This window comes from Staurois parvus, unplaced genomic scaffold (genome assembly GCF_062004578.1).
Source record: "Staurois parvus isolate SC_StPar_1 unplaced genomic scaffold, SC_StPar_1.0 ptg000167l, whole genome shotgun sequence".
NCBI classification, from domain to species: domain Eukaryota; kingdom Metazoa; phylum Chordata; class Amphibia; order Anura; family Ranidae; genus Staurois; species Staurois parvus.
Genome location: NW_028317963.1, coordinates 1014892 through 1042117, shown reverse-complemented (window position 1 = coordinate 1042117; position 27226 = coordinate 1014892). Strand labels below are relative to the sequence as shown.

General features: G+C 39.6%; 1 protein-coding gene across 8 annotated transcripts in view; it reads right to left on the bottom strand.

The window, feature by feature from the left end:
- NFATC3 (nuclear factor of activated T cells 3) overlaps nucleotides 1–27226 on the bottom strand; it is a 619175-nt gene that overhangs the window by 383157 nt on the left and 208792 nt on the right. For all 8 annotated transcript variants that reach the window (XM_089676358.1, XM_089676352.1, XM_089676355.1 and 5 more), the window contains exon 5: nucleotides 25682–25854. In XM_089676358.1, coding sequence (XP_089532484.1) covers nucleotides 25682–25854 — 173 coding nt within the window. The remainder of the gene's footprint in view (nucleotides 1–25681; nucleotides 25855–27226) is intronic.

The window sequence follows — 27226 nt, the reverse complement described above, 5'->3', positions numbered from 1 at the left end:
CGCTTCAGGTAGCGCACAGCAGTCGAAGTCAGCATCTTCTTTCTGCCACGACCAGGTAGCGTTTCAACAGTGCCCTTTGCCTTGAATTTGCGAATGATGCTTCCTAAGGTGTCTCTTGGTATGTTTAACATCTTTGCAATCTTCTTATAGCCATTGCCCTTCCTGTGAAGAGAAATCACCTCTTCTCTTGTCTTCCTGGACCATTCTCTTGCCTTCACCATGTTTGTAACCACACCAGTAAATGTCTAGAAGGAGCTGAGTATCACAGTCATTTTAAAGCTGCCTAATTGGTGCTTATTATGCTTGATTGCTGCTCGGTGACATCCACAGGTGTTTTCAATACCTGATGGAAAGCACCTGTATGAACCTCTGTTCTTCAGAGTGGTAGTCTTTAAGGGGTTGAATAATTGTGGCAATGAAGAAACCACATAAGAACCATTTACTACTGTATTACATAAACAATTGATGTCATTTTAGTTGCATTTGGGTAGTTACAACGTCCTTGTAGGATTTGATTCTGAATACAATTCCAAATGTACACTATAGTCCCTAAACCCCTTTACAGCATTGGGGGTTGAATAATTTTGGACACAACTGTAATTAAATCCTGAAGCGATTTCTTGTATTTAATAAGAGGATTGTTTCTGAAAATAATATAAATATCAGTATCATTTAGAATAGAACTCATAACTTCCTCATAAGCTGGTCTATCTAGTACTACCACTCCTCTCCTTTTTTTCTGGTTATTGAAAAAAATGAACATGACTTAGGTTTTTCTTTCAATGTGGATAAGACATCAGTGAATTTTTTAGATTTGAGTATTTTTAAAGAAAATGGTGTTTTATTTACAAAAACGTATTTTAAGGAGACAGGAATGGTTATATTCCGACTAATAGCTGTCACCACCCCTCCTGGATCAATGGCATACCGAAAGAACAGTTTATCAGAATCTTAAGAAATTGCTCTAGATTAAAAGAATACATAGAGCAAATGGAGCTAATTAAAAGTAGCTTCATACAAAAAGGATAGGATCCTGAGGTATTGGAGCAAACTAGATATAAAGTTAGCAAGAATTATATAGGAGAAAACTAAAATGGTACATAAAAATACGAATAAATTTAATAAGGTGGAATATGCTTTTATTTCGGGTTTTAACTGTCAATATAAAGAAATGGAATTATCTTTTATAAGTACTGGCCATTATTGAGGAAGGATAATGTGCTGGGTCCTGTTTTACCTAAAAAGCCTTCTTTTATTTACAGAAAAAAACAATTTAAGAGATGTTTTGGTTAAAAATATATCTCCCCACAAACGAAAAAAATAACATATGTTTGATCTAAAGGGGTTTTATCCATGCAGGAAATGCAGAATATGTAAGGTTACCAATATCAAGAATAGACTGAATTCGGATTTTACATCATGTAGCACAGGCAGCAATTTTAATATTAAGAAATGTATCACCTGCTCCACTCCATTTGTGACCTACCTACTGGAATGTCCGTGTCGACTCCAGTATGTGGGTAGGACATCTAGACCATTACACAAAAGATTGAGTGAACACGTAGCCAATATTAGGAAAGGGAAAAAGGATCACTGTCTTTCAGGACATTTCAGGGACTGTCATGACTGTGATCCTAGTGTACTCAGATTTCGCGGTATTGATAGAATGGAAGTTCAATGGAGAGGTGGGGACAAAATAAAAGCTATCTCCCAAAATGAAACCTTCTGGAAATATGAGCTTCATACTTTAAGACCGCATGGTTTAAATGTAGATCGAGATCTAAATTATTTTATCTCTAATTTTTGATGAACAGAGCAGGAAGTGATTCATTTTTAATGTTTTTAGAGGTTATATTAGATTATATAAAATATAATTTATTTATATAATAATTATATTGGAGATTACATATATTATGGGATCTAAATAGTGATAATTTTGTGAATCTTAATTTTAGTCGAGTTATATTTATTGGAATAATTATTATTATATTATTTATAGTAATTATTTTAATTTACAGTTAGGTCCATATATATATTTGGACACAGGCACAATTTTAGTTTTTTTCAGATATTAACCAAAACATATTCAGGCTATAGTTATATAATGGCTGTGGGCTGAAAGTGCACACTCTCAGGTTTAATTTGAGGGTATGTACATCCAAATTGGAGGAAGGGTTTAGGAATTACAGCTCTTAAGAGTAGCCATCCCCCCTTTTTCAAGGGACCAAAAGTTATTGGACAACTGAATCAAAAGCTATTTCATGGGCAGGTGTGGGCTACTCCATTATTTCTTCATCAATTAAGCAGTTAAAAGGTCTGAAGTTGATTCTAAGTGTGGTATTTGTAATCTATTGCTGTGACCCTACATCATGCGTTCAAAGGAACTGTCCATGCAAATGAAACAGGGCATTGTAAGGCTTCAAAAATGAAACAAATCCATCAGAGAGATACAGCAACATTAAGAGTGGCCAAATCAACAGTTTGGTACATTCTGAGGGAAGAAGAACGCACTGGTGAACTCAGCAACATAAAAAGGCGTGGATGTCCACGGAAGACAACTGTGGTGGATGATCGCAGGATCCTCTCTATGGTAAAGAAAAACTCATTCACAACATCCAGACAAGTGAAGGACACTTTCCAGCAGGGTGGATTTGATTTAAATCAAACTGATTTAAATCATGATTTAAATCACGATTTAAATCACTAGTCAGTAAGGCTTGATTTAAATCATAGTTTTCTACATAGACTAATTCTTGCTGGTATAACTTTAATATGCAAGTAGATGAAGATTTTTAGAATAACAACTTTTCATATTAGTTTTTTTATTCCCAGTTTAATAGGTTAATCATTCATATTTGGACAACTTTTCTGTTGTACTTAGGAAGGAGAAAAATATATAAAAATAATCATTACCTTAATAACAATGTAAATAGATTTATTCAACTGAAACAATAACATTACAGCATATGTTATTTGCTTAAACAAACATCCATGTTTGTTAACTAATTTGGCTAAACAAAATATATATATTTTAAGAAACTTAGACTGGTCAGCCCCTTCTGCCTCACAATTAGTTTCACTTTCTTCTTGTGCAGATCTATTCCACTTCAAACAATCAGAAAAATATTGTTTCTATTCTATTCACTGAACTTCTTGAAACTTAGCACTGAAGGGGTCGATTCTGTATTCATAGGTTTGTAGAAGTTAGGATTAAGGTCTTTTTCTTAACTCTGTTCATGTTATAACATTTTTGCTGTGAAGAAGAGGCATGTGATCTCCGCTGAGTCAAATTCAGTTTTGAGAACTGCAAAAGTAAACCAAGCATCTGTGATAATATCTTGTAGGCAGAGAAACTGCCCAATAATCTTACAAAAACCTCTGAAGAGCATGACATTGTGAATGGCTTAATGGAATTTATTTAACAAAAAAATTAAACATATACATCCTTATTCTACATAATTAAAAAACTAATCTTTATTTCATGAAAGAATAACCTTTGGATGGTAATATATTTTCCTCAAAAAGCATTTTATTTAAAAAAAATCGATTTAAATAAAAAAAAATCCGATTTAAATAAAAAAAATCTGATTTTTTTAAACAAATCATTGATTTTTATCCACCCTGCTTTCCAGGAGGTGGGCATATCATTGTCAAAGTCTAAAATCAAGAGAAGACTTCATGAGAGCAAATACAGAGGGTTCACCACAAGGTGCAAACCATTCATAAGCCTGAAGAATACAAAAGCCAGATTAGATTTTGCCAAAAAAAACATTTAAAAAAGCCAGACCAGTTCTAGAAAAGCATTCTTTGGACGGATGAAACTAAGATTAATCTGGACCAGAATCACTGGAATAAAAAAGTGTGGAGAAGGCTTGGAACAGCTCATGATCTAAAGCATACGTCTGTAAAACATGGTGGAGGCAGTGTGATGGCATGGGCATGCATGGTTTCCAGTGACACTGGGTCATTGGTGTTTATTGATGATGTGACAGAAGCAGCCGGATGAATTCTGCAGTGTTTAGAGATATAATGTAAGCACAGATTCAGCCAAATGCAGTAAGATTGATTGGACGGTGTTTCACAGTACAGATGGACAATGATCCAAAACACACTGCAAAAGCAACCCAGGAGCTTTTGAAGGAAAAGAAGAATATTCTGCAATGGCCGAGCCAATCACCTGATCTCAACTCCCATTGAACTTGCATTTCACTTGCTGAAGGCAAAACTAAAGGCAGAAAACCCACAAAGAACAACTGAAGACAGCTGCAGTTAGAGCCTGGCAAAGCATCAGAAAGGAGGAAACTCAATCTTTGGGTTCCAGACTTCAGGCAGTCATTGCCAGTAAAGGATTCTCAACAAAATATTAAAAATGAACATTTTATTTATGATTATATTCAATTGTCCAATTACTTTTGGTCCCTTGAAAAAGGGGGATGGCTATTCTTAAGAGCTGAAATTCCGAAACCCTTCCTCCAATTTGGATGTACATACCCTCAAATTAAACCTGAGAGTGTGCACTTTCAGCCCATATCCATTGTACAGCTGGAGCATGTTTTGGTAAATACCTGAAAATAACTAAATTTGTGCCTGCTTAGAAGAACCCATGGTGCTGATTGTTGGGGCAAGGTCAGATGAGTCTGGGCATTTAAAACCTTTGAGATTGACATAACCTGGTCTTCCCAGACGATGATTGAGAACAACCCATGACACTGGCAGGTCTCAGCTTTGCAAAGGGGGCAGTGCATGCTATAAATTTTGCAGGGTGCCCAAACTGTTGCAGACGCCATTTTTTTGTTTTCTGTTATTTTGAAAGTGTAAATGATGGAAATAAAATCTAACTTTTGTTGACATAAGAATGTCTAATCTGTAATTTGATGCCTTTTGGAGATTTTTCCATCTTTCCTTGGCTTCTTTATGCACATTAATACAAATTGTTAGCTGGGGTGCCCAAACTTTCGATCCCAACTGTATGTAGCACCCTTTAGGGGGAGCTTATGTGAATGGTATGCCATTATTTTATTTATTGTTTGGCGATTTGTTAAATGTTTTTATCTTAGCCTTTGTAATACCCTGGGGAATATCTTCTAGTTATAATGCAGAGAATAGCTGGATTGGAAGCTGCAATATTTATTATGCCATCCTTTTACCGTATACCGTACATTACTGGCATTGTTCCCTGCTCTAACATGGCAGCTATGGTCTCGGCGCCATATTAGAGAGGAGTATAAGTAGAACCTTCCTGTCAGACGTCTGTATCCCTTATGAATAAGTTCGATGACGAAACACATCAAGGGAAGTGACGTTAGACGCACAGCGGAACCAGAAGTGACTGAGCGGCCATCTTGGATACTGGCAGTTCCTCTCTAAAATACATGTGGAGGATACCAGGACATTCCTAGAGGTCTGGTCATTACAATTTGGTGTTTTTAAAGATGGAGTAAAGTGTAAGCATAATAATAAAGTATATTCTATTGGTGTATTACGGGTTTACACTATACTTTGTTTCATATATGGTGGGCATCGGTGGAGCTTGGAGATTGATGTTAGAAGGATAAAGAAATATGCCGGTTGCTGTACCCAGATGACATCAGGAATGTATCCATGAGGCTGTGATAATATCCTGAAAGGATCTCCTCGGTGGAGCATATTCTGTGGAAGTATCTTGTCCTGATGGTTATAAGGCGTATTGTTTATTTCATTTGGTAAGGGTATTCACCCCTTACACAATAGAAGTGGGCACAGTTATTTACACTTGAAAAAATAAATATGCAGCGCTTTTGAAATTAAATATGAACAAGCATAAAAAACAGAACATGAACAGCATAACTGCATGACAAATTCAGTCCATATTGCATGGTGCGATAAAGTTTTATGCATTTTAATTTCTATGTTATATTTCTCATGTCCAAAGCTCACCACTAATTAATTGCATCACGAGCCGAGTACTAGTAAATTAAGAGAATTTCTGTGATGCCTCTGTGTCTGTTTAGGTTGTCTTTTGGTATGTACACAGTGTGGCACCGAAAAAATGGCATCCGTGAACGCTCACAGCGCAAACGCGAATGCCTTCCCTACTTAGGAACTTTTGGAAAATGGCCGCGAGCGCTCACTGCGCATGCGCGAAAGTCCGTTCTCCGTCCATACTAAAAGCACCGGTAAAATGGCCGCCAAGTCGCCAGTGCGCATGCGCGAACCGTAATTGGCGGCGCTAGATCGCTCAAAAGCGCGCCAATTACCTTTCTATAAAAGCAGTATCATTTATCACGGGCACACTCCCTCTGAGGAAGTGTTTTGCACACGAAACGCGTTAGGGAGGTGCCCTTGACCTGTGTATGCATACCACTAAGCCATCCTGATTGACACCCTGGTGGCCTGACCTTGCTTTGATGTAAGTTTTTCCTTCAATTGTATCTGGTGTAAGTTTTTACTTAATAAACATACTACACTATCAGAGGCTTCTCTGGGTCTCATCTATGTTATGGGAGCCCGCTTTTGAAGGTTACGTTCATTTGGGAATGATGCATGATCACCCCTCCCCCGCTGATGATCTCTCTGGTGGATGACTTACCCATATACCTGGATTGATGACATCTGGTGGCCATACCTGCAGATGACATCCTCCTAATACTACAAGTCCAGAGCACCAGGAGCGGGTCTTAATTGCTCCATGCGCATTGGTTGCGCTATCTGGTTAGTGCATTATTTGTACAAATCACGAGATCACAAGAGTCACGAATTTCTCTGAACATGAATTATTGGGACAATTGCACCTATCACTTTATCGCACCATGCAATATGGACTGAATTTGTCATGCAGTTATGCTGTTCATGTTCTGTTTTTTATGCTTGTTCATATTTAATTTCAAAAGCGCTGCATATTTATTTTTTCATGTTTCTATCTGGGTCCCAAGGTTACCTTTTATGCTAGCTGCTTCACTTATGTACTCCCAGCGCTCTATTACCTACTTATACAGTTATTTACACTTGCTGTTGGCTGTGTTTTTTTTGAAACATCAATTCACTTTGTCACTATTAGTGATCACGTGTGTTTTTGCGGTTTTTACAGACTACATTTGCTTATCCAGTGTGTGTTATGGTTTATCAGGGATAATGCATTATGTGAATTTTCTTTTCTTTTGAGGTTTTCTTTGGCCAAAGGAGCCATTTGGAAGGCTTCAACACGAGGATTTTTTTGGAATTTTTCACTGAGTGACTATTCATATAATTTTTGAAGGACATTATTTTATTTTTGTATCTATTTATATTTGGACATTTATTTTGTATTATTTTAACTAAAATTTTATAATTTTGTGATATGATTGAGGATTTATATATATTATAGGTAGCATATAATTTTTCACAAATGCTAAGCTATACTTTTCCAACTTGGTATTATGTGGATTCACCAGAAGATGGGCAAAAGGAGTAGCAATTGGGTTTGGGAAAAATATAAGATTTACTGTGGAGGAACGCCTGGCGGACCCAGAGGGTCGGTTCTCATTTCTGAGAGGAAATCTGCAGGGTATGGAATGTACTTTAGCAAATATTTATTTTCCTAATAAAAATCCAACGGTATCCTAAGAAAACTTACAGACTTTAAGAGGGGTTGTCTGATTGTGGCAGGAGATTTATATTTTTGCCTCGACCCGGAGATGGATGTGTTATCGTGTGCACTGAGAGAGGGAGGCAGGAGTCTAAAGTATGTTAAAAAGATCTTGGATGCATGGAGCGTTAAACACCCAAGGGAAAGAGACTATACCTTCTTCTCCTCGGCACATAGGATGTATTCACAACTGGCTTATATAATGATTGAACATAGACTTTTGGAGTCTCTGGTGAAAGCTAATATAGATGTAATATCTATATCAGACCATGTTCTTGTCACAATGAGACTACGGTTCGAAAGGAAGAACAAAATAAATATGTGGCGATTAAATGAAACGCTTTTACAAGACCCTGAAACGGAAATAAGATTAAAGGAGGAAATTGAACAATATTTTAGGTTTAAAGAGACTGAGGGGGTTTCTGTTGCTACAGTATGGGAAGCACAAAAGGCCAACATTAGGGGAATCCTGATTTTGAAAGGGGCGGGGGAAAAAAAAGAACAGAGTAAGAAAATTAGGTTATTAACCTTAGAATTATACAAGATGGAACAATCGCATAAAAAGAAAATAGATGCAGATATACAGCAGATCATTTTAAAAAGAGAAGAGCTAAAAGACCTCATGGAACAAGAAACAAGGAAGATTTTTAATAGGGTTTCGAAAGAAAGATTTCAGTGGGGGAATTATCCTAATTAAAAAGGTATGCGCTAATAACAAACTTATACAAAGGTGTATATCATTCAAAAAAACATTTAGTGTTTTAAATAAATAATTATAGTGACCAAACATAAATTAGTGTCCAAAAAAATATATATTAGTGTCCAAAAAAAAATATATATAGATCTTCAGTGACTTGAACCAATTGGTTACGCATCAAGGCTCAAACCACATGATTGAATCCTTAGAGGAAGGCTTAAGGCTCTTGCGGACCTGGAATATTATTTCTACTGCGCCTAAACATGATTTCGACAAACAATGGCTTCCCCAGCTACAGACACACATCCAATCTGGTCAACGCAGTACCTCCTCCAAGGAATCTTGAGGATCCCTGCAACTTTAGTCATTCAGTTGATCTAATCAACCCTTGTGCCTGAGGTACATGTCAACTTACCTGGATCCCCATGATTGCTGGCAGTATCCACTGCCCGATCCATGTTGGACCATGTTTCTTAAGAGCTCTACACCAGTCTCTCAACCTTTTCAACACAGAGGAACCCTTGACATAACTTTCATTAGTGTGATAGTCAATGGTAAGAATGCTCCCTACACGAATTACCCCCTTACAGATTGCTAAAAAAATCAATGGTGTCAGTGAGAAACCTACCTGAGAGGCAAAAATTGCTGATTGCTCAAGGAACCCCTAGCAACCTCTGGAGGAACCCTGGTTGAGAAACTCTGCTCTACACTATAGGCCTCAAGTTTTCATATTCCTGTTTCACTGTTACAGACGATTTTATTCAGTACTCTACGTTCACAATTCTCTTTTTTTTTCTCGCTTCTGCTGGCTCAACAAGTGCATTCTTGAAGTCACCGTAGTACCCAGACCAATCACTGAGTCTTAAATCTCCCATGCCATATCAATATTGCACCTCTTGCATATATCCCTACTATGCTAAGTTGAAGTACCCACACCCTCCAACTGTGGTTCTCCAAATCATATGGACCTACCATCATGGGACTTAAATTCCTTTCAGTAAACGCAAGAGGCCTCAACCATCCGACTAAGCGACACTCTATATGGCTAGAAGCAATGCATCACAAAGCTGAAATTTTAGCAGTACAAGAAACCCACTTCCATAAAGATGCATCTCCTGCCTGCTCTCATAGGAACTTTCCTCACATTTTTACGGCTTCCATTCCAGCAAAAAAGAGGGGAGTTCTGATCGCTATAAAAGACTCAGTCTCAAATTTTCAAGAAGATTTCTCAGGTGCGAGTTGGAAGCATATTGATATGTGGAGATTTTAATACAATTGTTGATGGCAATGTGGATGCGTCCTCTTTGGTTAGGAACCGCCCTCCCTTTCTACGCAACCTCCTTGCTAGAGAGGATGTCTATGAAGTTTGTCGATGCCAACATGCAACTGAAAAAGCTTACATACTACTCTCCAACACATAACTCATACTCCTGTATCGACCTCTTCTATACAGACACCAGAAATACAAGAGGTTATCGAACATTTGGAAGAATATTTAGACTTTAATGTCCCACAAATAACAGGACCCTTTATTACCTGGAATGCCCACAGGGCTTATATACGAGGCATACTTAAACTTAGCTCCAGATAAAAGAAACTCCACATGGCTAAGTTAGAAACCCTTCTCACTGATATCTGCATTATAGAATAAAAAAAACAGTATAATCCCTCTAATGAGCTGGCTAGGAGGTTGTCTGGGCTTCGCTACAGAGAACTTCTATGTGAACAACATGACTTGTCCCTACGAAAAATTAAGCTAAACTATTACGCCAACAATAATAAAGCAGGCAAATTTCTGGCAAACAAGATTAAAACTCAAAAGATGAGGTCTAAATTTTCCCACATCATCCAACCTTTCACGTCGGGTAGGCTCACAAACCCAAAAGAAATAGCTGATGCTTTTGCGGACTATTATTATTCCCTATACAGCCTGCAAGAAGACCTTAGCACTATACAACCTGCAAAAGAAGAGACAAATTCTCAGCCTCCCTTTCTTCATCTCATTAGGAAATACTCAACGCAAACATTACCCCAAAAGAAATTGACAGTATTATACCTACACAATAGGAAAGCTCCAGGCTGAGACGGCCTTACAAATGACTACTACAAAATATTCAAAAAGATCTTGTCCCCCCAACTGCTCTTAGTTTTCTTGTAAGCGATCTCCTCAGGCTCATTCCCCCACAGAGATAAATTGAAAGGGGAATAAATATGCCGGATTTTAAGAGATACTATACCTCAGTGTTAATGTCACGAATAGCAGATTGGATAGGGGGAGAAGCTGGGTAAAAATGGAAGAGTACACTTAGTAAGGCACAATTAGATAGGATTATTTGGATACTACATAAGTTTCGTACACTGGACGAGGATACAAGCACGGAATGTATTGAGGATTTGGAATGTAATGTACAAGCAGATGAATTGGAAGTATAAATCACTATCAATTCCACTGGTGGGAACAAGGATATACATGCACATTTAAAAGATACTGTAGATAAGGGGGAATTATGTTCTTTACACCATTTAAAAAATAAGAAGGAAATATTTTCTACATTAGATGAATGGCAGTACTATCACTTAAGACATTGTGTTGCAATGCTCCCACAACCATTAAGGACAAAGGAAGACATGTGTCCTTTACAGCAAATGTTTAGTTCAAACATAATACAAACACATGCTATCTTAGCTGGATTGGAGTCCCAAGTGTTCTTAGATAAGTGGGAAAAGGAGCTTGGAACAAAACTGAATGAGCAACAAAAGAAACAAAATGTTTAGATTAACACATTGGAAGGTGAATATAAATATAGCTGAAATGAATTATAAATGTCTTGTAAGATGGTATATTACACCTAATGTAGCACACAAAGACCAGAGGTCTAACCTTTGAGTTGGAGAGGGTGTGGGATTAAGGGAACAATGGCACATATTTGGTGGGACTGCCCTAAAATACAGGAGTTCTGGCGGGCAATAATTCAATATTAGTAGTGCACTGAAATGAAAATTGTGGTGTCGAAACTGAAACTGAAAATGCACTTGGCCGAAAACTGAAACTGAAATGCACAGTTTTGGAAAAAAATACATGGATTAAAAAAACAAAAAAAAAACCCCGCAATATATACCCCAATTTTTTTGTAAAATATGAAAGAGGATGTTACAGCGAGTAAATAGATACCAAACATGTCACGCTTTAAAATTGCGCATGCTCGTGGAATGGCGTGAAACTGAGGTACTTAATAATCTCCATGGGTGATGCTTTAAAAATGTCTACAGGTTAGCAGTGTAAAGTTACAGAGGAGGTCTAGAATTATGTTCTGACGTTTGTGGTGATACTTCACTTGTGTGGTTTGAACACCTGTGGGCATGGCCTATGTATGCATTCACCACCACATGCGAGCACGGGGGCATTTTAAACTTTTTTTTTTTTACATTTATTCAATGTTTTTTGTTTTTTTTTTGTTTTTTTGCACTGTCCCTTTAAAAAAAAAAATCACTTTTATTCCTATCAGAAGGAATGCATGCATCTCTTGTGATAGAAATAATTAGTGACAGGTCCTCTTTATGGAGAGATATGGGGTCAATAAGACCCCACATTTCTCCTCTGGAATTGACGCCAGAATTGATGGTTTCTCAGGTAAGGCTGAGAACTACTAGGTGGCAGTGGCGAGGGGTAGGTGGGGGCGAGGGGCGGGGTTTTTTGGCACCTGTATCAGTCCTTTTTTTTTTTAATTTTGGCCAACGGCTGAAAGGGGTGTTTTCAGCCAAAACATTTCAGCCACCGAAATTTCAGTGCATCCTTATTCAATACATACAGGAAATACTGAGGATTAGTATACCGTTAGGCCCGTGGGTTTGTTTATTCCACAAATCTAAGACTTCTGTGAAGCAATACAACAATACCATACTGTTTCAATTAATAAATGCGGCCAAAGGTCTCATCCCCAAATTCTGGCAAGCAACAGAGCCCCTTAAACTAAAAGATTGGATAACTAGAGCTGAGTGTGTATATATATATATATATATATATATATATATATATATATATATATATATATATATATATACACAGTTGTGTTCAAAATAATAGCAGTGTGTTGAAAAAAGTGAATAAAGCTCAAAATCCTTCTAAAAGCTTTTATTTCCATACACACAAATGCATTGGGAACACTACACATTCTATTCCAAATCAAAACATGAAGAAAAATATATCAAATTTGTGTTGTTCCTCTAAAAAAATTGATGAAAAGTGAAGATTAGACTGTTAAAAAAAATAGCAGTGTTTGTATTCTTCTTTATAAACTCAAACATTCACTATATAAACTGAAAATTTTTTGAAGATTTTGCTTTCCTTTGAATCAATTAATATTTAGTTGTATAAGCACTGTTTCTGAGAACTGCTGTACATCTGTGAGGCATGGAGTTAACCAAATTCTGGCACCTGTGAACAGGTATTCCAGCCCAGGATGATTGGACTACATTCTAGTTCTTCTCCATTTCTTGGTTTTGCCTCAGAAACTGCATTTTTGATGTCACCCCACAAGTTTTCTATTGGATTAAGATCCGGGGACTGGGCTGGCCACTCCATAACGTCAATCTTGTTGGTCTGGAACCAAGATGTTGCACGTTTACTGGTTTGGGGTCGTTGTCTTGTTGGAACACCCATTTCAAGGGCATTTCCTCTTCAGCATAAGGCAGCATGACCTCTTCAAGTATTCTGATGTATTCAAACTGCTCCATGATCCCTGGTATGCGATAAATAGGCCCAACACCGTAGTATGAGAAACATCCCCATATCATGATGCTTTCGCAACCATGCTTCATTGTCTTCACAGTTTACTGTGGCTTGAATTCAGTGTTTGGGGGTCATCTGACAAACTGTCGCCGGTCACTAGACCCAAAAAGAACAATCTTACTTTCATCAGTCCACAAAATGTTGCGCCATTTCTCTTTAGGCCAGTCAATGTGCTCTTTGGCAAATTGTAACCTCTTCAGCACGTCTTTTTTTCAACAGTGGGACTTTGCGGGGGCTTCTTGCAGATATCTTGACTTCACATAGGCGTCTTCTAATTGTAACAGTACTCACAGGTAACTTTAGATCTTCTTTGATCTTCCTTTCTTCCACGTCTTTCAGGTTTTGGTTGCCATTTTAAAGGATTTGCAATCATTTTAGCTGAGCAGCCTATCATTTTCTGCACTTCTTTATATGTTTTCCCTTCTCCAATCAACTTTTTAATCAAGGTACGCTGTTCTTCTGAACAATGTCTGGAACAACCCATTTTCCTCAGAATTTCAGAGAGAAATGCACTGTAACCAGCATATACAACATTTGCTGCCTTCCTTCCTTAAATAAGGGCAATAATTGACACCTGTTTTTCAAAGAATGAATTACCTCACTAATAGAACTCCACACTGCTATTATTTTGAACATGCCCCTTTCAATTAGTGATTCAATTACACAGAATCAGCATCATGCATATCATGACTGTTGGGTCTGTTCGATTTCTATTACTCTACTACACCTGCTAGTAAATTATTTGCCATGTAGAAATATCATTTCTACCAAAAACAGTGATTGATCAGGTTAGTGTTGGCTGACTGCAATTATTTTGAACACAACTGTATATATACAGTGGGGCAAAAGAGTATTCAGTCAGCCACCAATTGTGCAAGTTCTCCCACTTAAAAAGATGAGAGAGGCCTGTAATTGGCATCATAGGTAGACCTCAACTATGAGAGACAAAATGAGAAAAAAATCCAGACAATCACATTGGCTGATTTGGAAAGAATTTATTTGCAAATTATGGTGGAAAATAAGTATACGGTCACCTACAAACAAGCAAGATTTCTGGCTCTCACAGACCTGTACCTTCTTCTTTAAGAGGCTCCTCTGTCCTGCACTCATTGCATGTATCAATGGCACCTGTTTGAACTTGTTATCAGTATAAAAGACACTGTCCACAACCTCAGACAGTCACATTCCAAACTCCACTATGGTGAAGACCAAAGAGCTGTCGAAGGACACCAGAAACAAAATTGTAGACCTGCACTAGGCTGGGAAGACTGAATCTGCAATAGGCAAGCAGCATGGTATGAACAAATCAACTGTGGGAGCAATAATTAGAAAATGGAAGACATACAAGACCACTGATAATCTCCCTCGATCTGGGGCTCCACGCAAGATCTCACCCTGTGGGGTCAAAATGATCACAAGAACGGTGAGCAAAAATCCCAGGACCACACGGGGGGGGACCTAGTGAATGACCTGCAGAGAGCTGGGACCAACGTAACAAAGGCTACCATCAGTAACACACTACGCCTCCAGGGACTCAGATCCTGCAGTGCCAGACGTGTCCCCCTGCTTAAGCCAGTACATGTCCGGGCCCGTCTGAAGTTTGCTAGAGAGCGTTTGGATGATCCAGAAGAGGATTGGGAGAATGTCATATGATCAGATGAAACCAAAATAGAACTGTTTGGTAGAAACACAACTCGTCGTGTTTGGAGGAGAGAGAATGCTGAGTTGCATCCAAAGAACACCATACCTACTGTGAAGCATGGGGATGGCAACATCATGCTTTGGGGCTCTTTCTCCGCGAAGGGACCAGGACGACTGATCCATGTACAAGACAGAATGAATGGGGCCATGTATCGTGAGATTTTGAGTGCAAACCTCCTTCCATCAGCAAGGGCATTGAAGATGAAACGTGGCTGGGTCTTCCAACATGAGAATGATCCCAAACATACCGCCCGGGCAACGAAGGAGTGGCTTCGTAAGAAGCATTTCAAGGTCCTTGAGTGGCCTAGCCAGTCTCCAGATCTCAACCCCATAGAAAACCTTTGGAGGGAGTTGAAAGTGAGTGTTGCCCAGCGACAGCCCCAAAACATCACTGCTCTAGAGGAGATATGCATGGAGGAATGGGCCAACATACCAGCAACAGTGCGTGCCAACCTTGTGAAGACTTACAGGAAACGTTTTACCTCTGTCATTGCCAACAAAGGATATATAACAAAGTATTGAGATGAACTTTTGATATTGACCAAATACTTATTTTCCACCATAATTTGCAAATAAATTCTTTCCAAATCAGCCAATGTGATTGTCTGGATTTTTTTTCTCATTTTGTCTATCATAGTTGAGGTCTACCTATGATGCCAATTACAGGCCTCTCTCATCTTTTTAAGTGGGAGAACTTGCACAATTGGTGGCTGACTAAATACTTTTTTGCCCCACTGTATATGGATAATGGGGTAATCGGTGGTGGTGGTGGTGGGGGGGGGGGGGGGGGTTAAAAGGGATACAGAGAATAGATACATTTATGTGGAATTTGTGTTTTATGATGTTTGATATAAAGTAGATTTTGCATTATAAAAATAAGAAAGATATAATAAAAACAAAAGAATGTTTACCGGCTCCCAATAATACCACTGAAACTTTACTCATTAACCATGTATTTTCCAGATTTGGTCTGCCTCAAAGGATCGATTCGGATCAGGGCAGATATTTACAAGTAAGGTAATGTCTAAGATGTGGAAAATTTTGGGTGTCAAATGGAAGTTACATATTGCCAGCATCAAGCGGATCAGTAGAACACTATAACCAGTCAATTGTCAACATTCTCAAGACGTTCGTTAAAGAATCAGGTAAAGACTGGGATATGAAGTTACCTTTAGTGCTCATGGCTATTAGAACAACTCCAAGTACCGGAACAAAATTGTCACAATTTGAGTTAATGACAGGTAGGAAAATGGTACTTCCACAACATCTGTTGTATCACACGTCTGACTATAACCTGATCAATGCAGCCACGACACATCATTATGTTGAAAACCTTCATCAGTATCTACAACATACTTTTGCATTTGCACACAAGAATCTAGAGAAAGCTGTGGTAAGCAACAAAACTTACTATGATCTCAAAACTACCAAGAAGGAGTATGAAGTAAATGATAAAGTGTATTTGTACAATTTTGCTCGAGATAGAGTAAAAGAAAAGACATTTCTTTCTTCATGGAAAGGTCCTTGTGGACAAATGGGTTCATATTAATCAATTACATACTTTTCATCCTAGGTCTCAACTGAGAATGCTACAAAGTAATGTAGACAAAGATTTTTAATCAGTACCATAATGTAGTAACATTATGGTAATCATTATAGTAATAATGATTTAACATTGTGATGTTTCTCTCTCAACATTCAGATGTTCATATCTCAAGTACTATGCAGTTTTATTGGTTTTACCAATTATAACAGAATCCCATAATAATGTGGTTAATCAGTTAATATCTAACATAGCTAGAAAATGTAAATAATTAATTAATAATACATATTAAAACAGTTTTTTTTAATAGAAACCATATTGAATCCATATTGATCCTATTGTAATTCAGATTGAAGGTCCAAACAAACCAGATCACTTTTAATAGACAATAGAAAAGTTTATGTAAAGTAGATTTTCAGCATTTGGCATCTTCAGCATTGTGGGAATAACAGATTCCAAAATGCCCCTATCCCTCAGCACTTGGGCCTTTAAATGTTTCTAAAGTATTTTTTTTTGTTTTAAAACAATGTTATGCTTACCTGCTCTAAGCAATGGCATTGTACAGAGCGGTCCCGAAACTCCTCTTCTGAGGTCCCCTGCTGGCGCTCCTTCTCTTCTCTATGTACCAGTCATAGGAAGACACTTTCTATTGTGGCACACCTGTGGACTCCAACCTGAACCATGCTACCTGTGTCTATAGACACAGACAGTGACGCTCAGCCCCACCCCCTTGTTCCCTCATCACAGGATTTGACTGATAGCAGCCACTGGTTTTCCACTGCTTTCAGCAAAGTCTGTGAGCTGGGAGAAAAGGAGAATCACTACAAGTGCACACAGTGCTGGATCGACATCAGGCTCAGGTAAGTAAAAAAAGGGGGGGGGGTGATACAAATACTGGAACATTTTTATCTTAATGCAGGGAATGTAGGGAATGAATTAAGGTAAAACATGACTGGGCCTAAGCCCAGTCATGAATGAGTCTGAATGATCTGGAAGACTTCAAGGAATTTTGCAAGCATTTGAATGAGATTTGTGAACAGAGCCCTTGGTGCCACTGGGATGACTTGAAGATCATTTTGAGAAGCACTGATAGGAGGAAATGTGTACGGAAGAGAAAACCTCTCCCAAGGCGCTACCAGAGCAACTACTCCCTTCCATATAAAGGGACTATGCCCTGGCATCCAGCGGTCGATGACTGAAGAAGTCTGCCTGACAATTTTCTATTCTGGAAATGTGAACAGCTTTCAGCACCTAGACATGTCTTTCTGCTCATCACAGAATGAACTTACCTTCCTGGAATCTGCCAAAATCGTGGCTTCGCCTTGGTGATTTATTACAACACTGTGGTGGCATGTAAAACAGAAGCAAGATAACAGTTTGGTTCAGGAATGTAGAGACAATCAAACTGCCAGAACTTGCAGAATATTTATGGGATGCTTGGACTCCTCACATCACTCCTCTTCTAAAAAAAAAAAAAAATCACACACACACACGTCTGTCCTTCAGAAGGAAAGACAGAGGTAAAAAAAAGGGATGGTCTCCCCGGAAATCTGATCCTTGTGTCACTTGTTCATCAACACCAGAGATTTTCCTGTTTATAGGATTTTATTTTTAAGGTGCTTGTGTGAAGTTGGGCAAAAAGGAACGGTCTTGAATGTGAATACTGTCAAACCTAACAACCTCATGCAATCTCCCAAGGGTTGACAGAGGATGAACATTCAGCTGATGAATGTAACACCTCAGTTTCAGTAACTTCGCTGGAGGGAGACAGACGCTTGTATACAATGTGTTCAGGAAAGAGAAAGTCAGCAAGGACTTTTTGAGTTTATCAACCAACCAAACTCCTCCAGCTTTCAAAAAAAGCTAGCTGAATGTTGGCTTCCATTTCCTGGAACGAGTGAGCTCACAACAGGACATAACTGAGGTAACCCATCATGGGAATACTACTCAGGAGTGGTAACACTGGAGCCAAGGTCAACCTGAACAGCTGAGAAAAACTGACAGTGAGACAAAATGGAAATAACCCTGATGATTGAGGAATCATGGGGTGTACTGGTATGTATTCTTAATGTTTATAGAAGCCAGTCCTGGTGAAGGAAGGATACCACAAACCAAAAAGTTTCCCTCCAGAAATGTATAAAATGTACAAAGGCATTTAAAGTCTTCAGATTAAAAATATGGCAAACGCCTACTTTTTTGAGAAACTTGAAGAGGTTCCAGTAGAAACCTCTAAACCGCTTCTGTGGAAGAACTGATACAACTCCTTGACAAATGAGACAATCACTTTATTGGCATTGGAGACCTTAGATCACCCGATGGAGATCTTCAGATCACTGTAGGGATATACAGACGTTTGAGGAAAAGAACGTCCTTTGAGAAAGAGACTGGAAATGTATCTTGTATCACAAAGATACCACTTCCCTCACACTTGTGTGGTTTTGGCAAGTTTCTGTAAATTATACCAGACAACCTGCAAATCTGGAGGTCTGAGGTTACCAGGGTTTTTTGAAATCAGCTTTGGACGGATGGGTTCACATACACTTTAACCCTTTAGGATCATATCACCAAAATGGAAATTTCTGTTGCAGAGGGTGCTAAAATTTGACCTGCATCTTTGTACAGACTTCTGAGAAAACCAGTGAGCCATCACACGAGCAGGAAATGACACAATGCCAGTTCTGTTTGCCAACTGTGTATGTAACGCCTCCATATTGCATTGAATTTTACAGAAAACTTCAGCTCTGCAGATTGTAAAATAAATAATTTTAATAGCATTAAATCACAATATGGATTGTCACAACTGTACATGCCATGTTTTTTTTTAGTTTGCAATATTTATTTCTAGTGAAAGTGGAGTTAACCTTTGAGGAACCTACGCTAGGTAATGTTCTTATATCTAAACCCAAAAGAAAAAGTTTATATATTGCAGCTTACAAATCCTTATATTTAGTGACTGCATTCATTTTTGTTTTTTAGGGTCCTTTTCTTCTTTACTGTGACTTGCTGATCCTTCCAGTAATTATAGTTACATAGTTGGTAAGGTTGAATAAAGACAAACGTCCATCCAGTTCAATCTGTGTGGGTATGTGTGTGGTCATGTCAAAAACTCATATCCCATATCCCTGTATATTGTGTTCACCAAGATACCCATCCAAGAGGTTTTTTTTTTTACCTATCAATACTTCCCGCTGACATCAATGATTGTGGAAATGAGTTCCACATCCTTACAGCCCTGAAAGTGAAAAATCCCCTATGCAGTTTAACGCTAAATCGTTTCTCTTCCAATTTCGAGTGGCCCCATGTCTTCTTATGCTCCCTGCGACAGAATAGTTTATTCCTTATGCTAGAATTACCACTGAGGTATTTGTATATTAATATCATATCTCCTCTCAAGTGTCTCTTCTCCAGGGAGAATACATTTAATGTTTGTAGTCATTCTTTATAACTGAGGTCCCCCAGGCCCCTTATTAACCATGCTAAAATTCTACCAGCTTTGCTGGCTGCAGCTTGACATTCTATTCCACTGCGGAGTCTGTCATCCACTAGGACACCCAGATCTTTTTCCATCCTGGATTCTCCCAGAGGTTCTTCCCCTAGCAAGTAACTTAGTATTTTTAACCTCAAGTGCATTATTTTTCAATATTAAACTTTATTTGCCATGTATTTGCCCACTCTGTATTTTATGGAGGGCTTCTTGTAAAGTAATCTTCAAAATTTTATAAATAAAATAATTTAATAGTGGATGATAAGGAAGGGTAAGGATTAGGGTTCGTATGAGCCCAAATCTGTCACTGAGCTAGCAGCCTGAGGTGTCCTTAACCTTAAGGTCCCACAGATGGAGAGAAAAAAAACATGCATCAGAGACCTCTGCAACATGTATTCAGGAGATAGAGGGGTCCTTGTGTCCAGAATGTGAGACTCTAATCAAATTGAGGCATACAGACTGTCACAAAAGCGCGCATCAGAGATGGACGCGGTTCAACCATTTTGGTTTCAACCTCCATCTTGGCGAAGGGACTAACCATCCTGAAATATATTTTCCTGCATCCTCCCCTCTTTCCTCTCTGTTCAGCCACAGCGACATCAGGTTGTGGGTCACTGGTAGGCTAGAGCAGCAGGGGGCCCAGAGCTACTAAGCCCCCCAAGAGAGACAGAGCCTCTCTGCCCAAGAACCTGTGTAATTTCTCACCTCGTAACAGAGATAAGGCAGCTTTCCCAGGAATTGAGAGATTGTAACCTCATAAAACCTAGCAGCGTAGGTGACAGAATTAAACAAGCACTCCTTAAATCAATTTTTATCCTATGTCCCATATCTTGGAATATGAGAGACATACATAAAAGCCGGACATATCATCGGATGGACGATGAGCAGGCGAATCGTTTAATAGGTAACTCAATTTGTCTCGCACGCTCAGGGAAGCAGAAACATAGAACTCGTACACCGTGTACCGTACAATTTCATAATTCATATCTACATGATCCTTAGACTTATCTGCATAATAAAATACCCGCAGAGAGATTGTCGCTGGTACAGCTGGGAAGTTATAGGCTAGAATATGAATTATGAGAGATGCTGGTTCTAATTTTGGGTTCCGCCTGCCAACCCCTCCCTAAACAGAGTATTGGTCAGTTACTCAGAGCCACCCCCCTGCTGGGGGACTTTAAAAAACAGGCTAGCCGGCCTAAAGAGGTAAGTTAAAGACATCTCCCATTTTTAACATCAATACCACCTGGGGAGACCCTTTCGCTCTGCAACTTGGATCTGCTTACAAGCCAAGGCATACTGGCAAGTAACTTAACCCTTTAAAACCCTTTAACTTCTTTCCTATTATCTCTTTGCTGTGCTATGGTTCTTTATATATATATATATATATATATAGATAGATATATATATATATATATATATATTAGTTACATCTTTTTCTGTAAATATTTTTATTGCACCCATTTGACCTTTTAGTAATAAATCTTTCCTTCTGAAGGTGTTGAACTGTTTCTATAAGCTCTCAATTGCAATTTACAAATCCCTGCCTTTTAAGAGAACGCTACTGTTTGTTTTAACCTCTGTATAACCGGCCTGTGGACCGTTTTATACAGACAATTATTTCAATCATTATAGTGTTATAACTGATAACGCGAGTTTCCTCTTTCTCTGTACAAAAAGGAGGTGGTGGCAGTGTGAAAGGGTTAGTTGCATAATTAACCCGACCCAGTAACAATCGCTCAGGCTGACGGCACATCGATCTGTTGTCCATTAGCTGGAAAATTGTTGTGCAGGGTGCAGCTGGGTGTGGCATTGTTACGCAGGTCACATAGCGGTTTTAGATCTGCCAGTCCTTCAGACACGAGTTTGGTGAGAAGGTCTGGGGTCTGACGCTGCGATCGTGACATATTGGATGTCGCGATCGTGAGATTATCGCATGTTGGTGGCAGCGATCTTGCGATCCGTGACACAGACAAAAAGTTTCTACAGTGATAAAAGAACATGCAGACATACCAGATTACATGACAGAGGGCCTAAATGCAGTAGCAGAGGCAGAAAACAATGAAAAGAACTTGCATGCTGCACATAGCAAATCATTTTTGCATAAGGATTTTAAAAATCAAGCATAAATCAACTACCACCTGCTTCAATATACACTCATCCACCACTTTATTAAGTACACCTTGTTAGTACCAAGAAAGTATACCACACACCATTACACCACCATCAGCTTGAACCATTGATACAAGGCAGGATGGATTCATGCTTTCATGTTGTTTAGGCCAAATTCTGACCTCACCATTAGAATGTGACAACTGAAATCGAATGCCCATTCTCCTCAGACCTCAACAAGGCATTTTTGTCCACACAACTTACGCTCAATGGATATATTCTCTTTTTCAGACCATTCTCTGTAAACCCTAGAGATGGTTGTGTGTGAAAATCTCAGTAGATCAGCAGTTTTTTAAATACTCAGACCATCCTGTCTGGCACCAACAACTATGCCACGTTCAAAGTCACTCAAATCTCCTTTCTTCCCCATTCTGATGCTCAGTTTGAACTTCAGCAAGTCGCCTTCACCAATTCTAGATGCCTAAATACATTGAATTACTGCCATGTGATCGGATGATTAGAAATTTCTGTTACCAAGCAATTGAACAGGTGTACCTAATTAAGTGGCCGATAAGTGTAGATTAATTCCACTTGGCAAGTCAATGCAGCAGAGCGAGGGAGAGATGTCCTACATCCCTACAGGCCACTAACCTAAACTATGCATGCTTGATAGGGTTGAGGTTATAGCATACAGTATCTAGGCTATTCTCTCCAACCCCTCTGAGGATTGCTGTAATCTATCGGCCTCCTGGACCCGTTTCCCGCTTCCTCGACGACTTCTCCGTCTGGCTACCCTTCTTTATCTCCTCCGAGCTACCCACCATCATCCTTGGAGACTTCATCATCCCTATCAACATCAATAACCCGGGTACATCATAACTCCTCCACTTAACCTCTTCTTTTGCCATCGCACAGTGTATACAGTCCACCACCCACTCTGACGGGAACATCCTGGACCTTGTTTTCTCTCATCTCTGCACTCCCCACAACCTCACAAACACCCCCTTTCCTCTCTCTGACCACAACCTTATTACCTTCTCCGTCTCCTTGTCCTCAAACACCTACCCCTCCAAATGTCAAACTATCGCCAGCCGAAACCTCCGCAACCTGAACACCGCCCCCTTCCACTCTGCAGCTGATCAACTTTACGACAGTATCCTTCCCCTGTCCTGTCCTGACCTGGCCACTACTGTTTATAATAACTTGCCCCTGACCGCTTCAGCCCTGGCAGACTGATCATACCAAAAATCTCAAACAACGCAGTCGTGCGCTTGAGCGACTATGGCGCAAAACCAGATTCCAACTAGCATTCACCTGATATAAATCTGCCTTCCTCACCTACACTTCCTCCCTCCACGCTGCCAAGCAAGCCTACTTTGTGACCCTCATCAATACTCTCTCCTCCAGTCCTTGCCGGCTCTTCACTACATTTAATTCTCTACTCTCTCCGCCCCAACCTCCACCCAATACCTCACTCACCGCCCACGAGATTGTCAACCACTTCAAAAACAAGATTGACACAATTCGTAGGGACATCGCCGCTGCTCAGACTTCCACCCCACCTAGCATCCCTCACACAAAAACCCCCTCAACACCTCTCTCCCTTGACCTCGCCACTGTCCAGACCTCCACTCCACCTAACATTCCTCACAATAAAACCCCCTCAACACTCCACTCCTTCGACCTTGCTACCACTGAAGAGGTCACTAAGGTCTTCTCTGAAGCCCGCCTCACCACCTGCCCCCTCAACCCTGTCCCCTCACAACTCCTACAATCACCCTCCTCCTCCTCCATCCTACGCTCCCTCACTCACATCTTTAATCTCTCCCTCTCTACTGGCGCATTCTCCTCCCCTCTGAAGCACGCGCACATCACATACTTAAAAAACCCTCCCTGGATCCCACCGACCTGAACAATCTTAGATCCATCTCCCTGCAGCCATTTACATCCAAACTCCATGAGCGCTTAGTCTATAACCGCCTAAGCTCCCACCTCAACGACAATAACCTCCTTGATCCCCTACAGTCCGGCTTCCGTCCCCTACACTCCACCGAAACTGCCCTACTCAAACTCCCCAACGATCTGCTAACCGCCAAAGCTAATGGCCACTATCCAGTGCTCCTACTCCTCGACCTCTCCGTGGCTTTTCGACATGGTCGACCACCCCCTCCTCCTCAAAAAACTACACTCTCTTGGCCTCAGAGACACCGCTCTCTCCTGGCTCTCTTCCTATCTATCACAGCGCTCCTTCAGTGTTACCTATAACGCTGCCACCTCCCCCTCACTTCCCCTCTCTGTTGGGGTTCCTCAAGGTTCTGACTTCGGGCCCTCTCTCTTCTCCATCTACACCTCCTCCCTTGGCCAACTGATACACTTTCACGGCTTCAACTACCATCTCTATGCCGACGACTCACAAATCTATCTCTCTACCCCTTGCCTCACCCCTTCAGTCTCCGCCCGAATCACTAGCCTACTGAACGACATATCGGATTGGATGTCACTCCACTGAACCTTTCCAAAATTATGCTCCTAGTTTTCCCCCCAGCCCGCCCCCCCGACTTCTCCATCACGACCAACAATGCCACCATCAGTCCCACCACGCACGTCAGAGTACTAGGTGTCACCCTAGACTCCAATCTGTCCTTCCAGCCCCAGGTCCAATCGCTGACAAACTCATGTAGACTCCACCTCCGCAACATCTCCAAAACACGTCCGTTCCTAACCCTGGAAACTACTAAGCAACTCATTCACTCCCTTATCGTATCACGACTTGACTACTGTAACTCCCTCCTCACAGGCCTACCTCACCACAGGCTATCCCCGCTACAGTCTATCCTGAATACTGCGGCCAAACTAATCCACCTTACTAACCGCTCTGTATCCGCCACCCCCCTCTGCCAAGGAGCAGGGCCCTCGAACCCCTCGTGTATCACAATGTGTTGTTATTGTACTGTCTCGTGTATTGTCTCCCATTGTAATGTACAGCACTGAGCAAACTGTTGGCGCTATATACTGTATAATAATAAAAAATATTAGGCTATTTGTGTATAGTGTCCATCCTCCTGCATAACCTTTGGTTAGCTGCATAACCTTTGGTAAGTGCATAACCTTTGGTATGGATTCTATAGTGCTATGTCCCTCAATGAAGGATAGAGAAAATAATTTTTCTGAGACAGGCATTGTTGTTGAATCTAAAAGGAATAAAAAGGAACAACCTGCAGTCACAGCATACATTTTTTTTCAACAGCTAACCCAGCTGCCAGCTAGAACATTGTGATATGCAATATAAACCAAAACCAGTAATTAGCAGCTCTAGGTCAACTAAATCTAAGTGCAAATCATATAACAATCATAACACATATAAGAGTGCGACAATCAGAAATAAAACAATCATTAATCCAATGTGTGTGTGTGTGTATATATATATATATATATATATATATATATATATATATATATATACACACACACACATACATACATATATACACACATATATATATGAGATTGGATCAATTGTTTTATTTCTGATTGCATCAATTGTTTTATTTCTGATTGTTGTCTGACCTAGCACTGCTAATAATTGTTTTTGGTATTAATTTGGATAATTTGATCTGAATATGTAACCAGAAACAAATAGTGTCCCTTTATTTTGCATTCTGATTTGCATACCATGGGTAAGGTATGTCTATTTACTACTGGAAATAGATATTAGGACTTAATTACTGTTTATCAAGGTCAGTAATACTTACAGCATTCAATAGGTACAGAGGCAGTTTGTAAAGACAACACTTTTCCATTGGGCTGGGGTATATGTGCCCTGAAGACCAGGCGCACACGGGTATTCTTCCTGCCAATGTCAGTCTCCCCTTTGCGCAGTTCAATATCAGAATTTCGCAGCTTTAGAATACCAGCACAATCAATACTGTAAAAGAATTCATATACATATTAGCTATATTAGAAACAGTTTCGGAACCAAGATTCGAATAATATCTACACCACAAGAACTATGCTTACCAGGTACTTTGTTACCTAAAGCATAAGTTGCAATCAACATTTACAATTTTATATAACATTTGTAAAACTCTCTAGCACAGGGGTGTCAAACTGGCGGCCCTCCAGCTGTTGCGAAACTACAAGCCCCATCATGCCTCTACCTTCGTGAGTCATGCTTGTAACTGTCAATCTTGTAATGCCTTATAGGACTTGTAGTTTTGCAACAGCTGGATGGCCACCAGTTTGACACCTATACTCTAGCATATAAATTTCATATTTCTTCTTTACAAAAAAAAAAACAGACATTTTTAAAGGAAATTTAGTTGTAAAATAAAAGCTTGAAATTACTTGGTAACCCTGAAACAGATCCATATTTATCTGAGGAAATTGGTCATATTTTTTTTTTTCTTTAATACGAGATAAAACGAAATCTGCACAGAATCCAATCAGCTTCAAACTTTTTTATGAAAGCTTAATTGAACAAGCTAAAGTTGGAAGTTGATTGGCAGTCATGCACTGCTGCACCTAACTTTGCACTCTCCAGTTTTAGCAAGTCAACCCCATAATATTGCTTATTTACACAAAAGTCTGTAACTCCCATGTATTCTCAGCAATGCTGTACTTTAACTTCTGCAAATTTCCCCATAATGCCATTTAAAGCTTAACAAACTCCATTTCTTGAGGCGTGATCATTTTGGCGAAACAATGTTAGAATGTGCTATTGAAAGTTACAATGTGTCTGCTTTACATGCAAAGCTCAATTTTAACTGTAAAGACCAACAGACGAGAAAGGAAAGAGTTTACATTTCATGAACTGTAGTGACTCTACACCTCCATCATCTCCTTAATCTAGAGATGTCTTGCTGAATTTAGCCATAAATGCCTGATGTGACAAAAAGAGATAAACAACCTAGCAAAAAGGTCATCACAAATTGTTATTTTTGGAGCTTAATCCTGCAGACCTAAGCACTGGCCCGCGAGTGCTATTAAGGTAAATATAGCCCTGCTTATTATTATATTATCCCATCAAGTACCTAACTACATCAGCATGTATTCTGATTCTTTGCCTAGAGAGACCATAAAACGGCACACAAAGTATAAATTACAAAGTCTGGTGTCTGCCAAACTTTTTATTCAAACACAGGAATTTCTGCTGTAGTGAGATTGCCACAATCCAGGTTTTTCAACCACGGCCCTATCTTAGCACCACAATGTATGCAGAAAACAGTGTTACTCACCGTAAAATCCTTTTCTCCGAGTTCATTAATAGACAGAGCTCCCGAGGAGGCCGCTACAAGGGA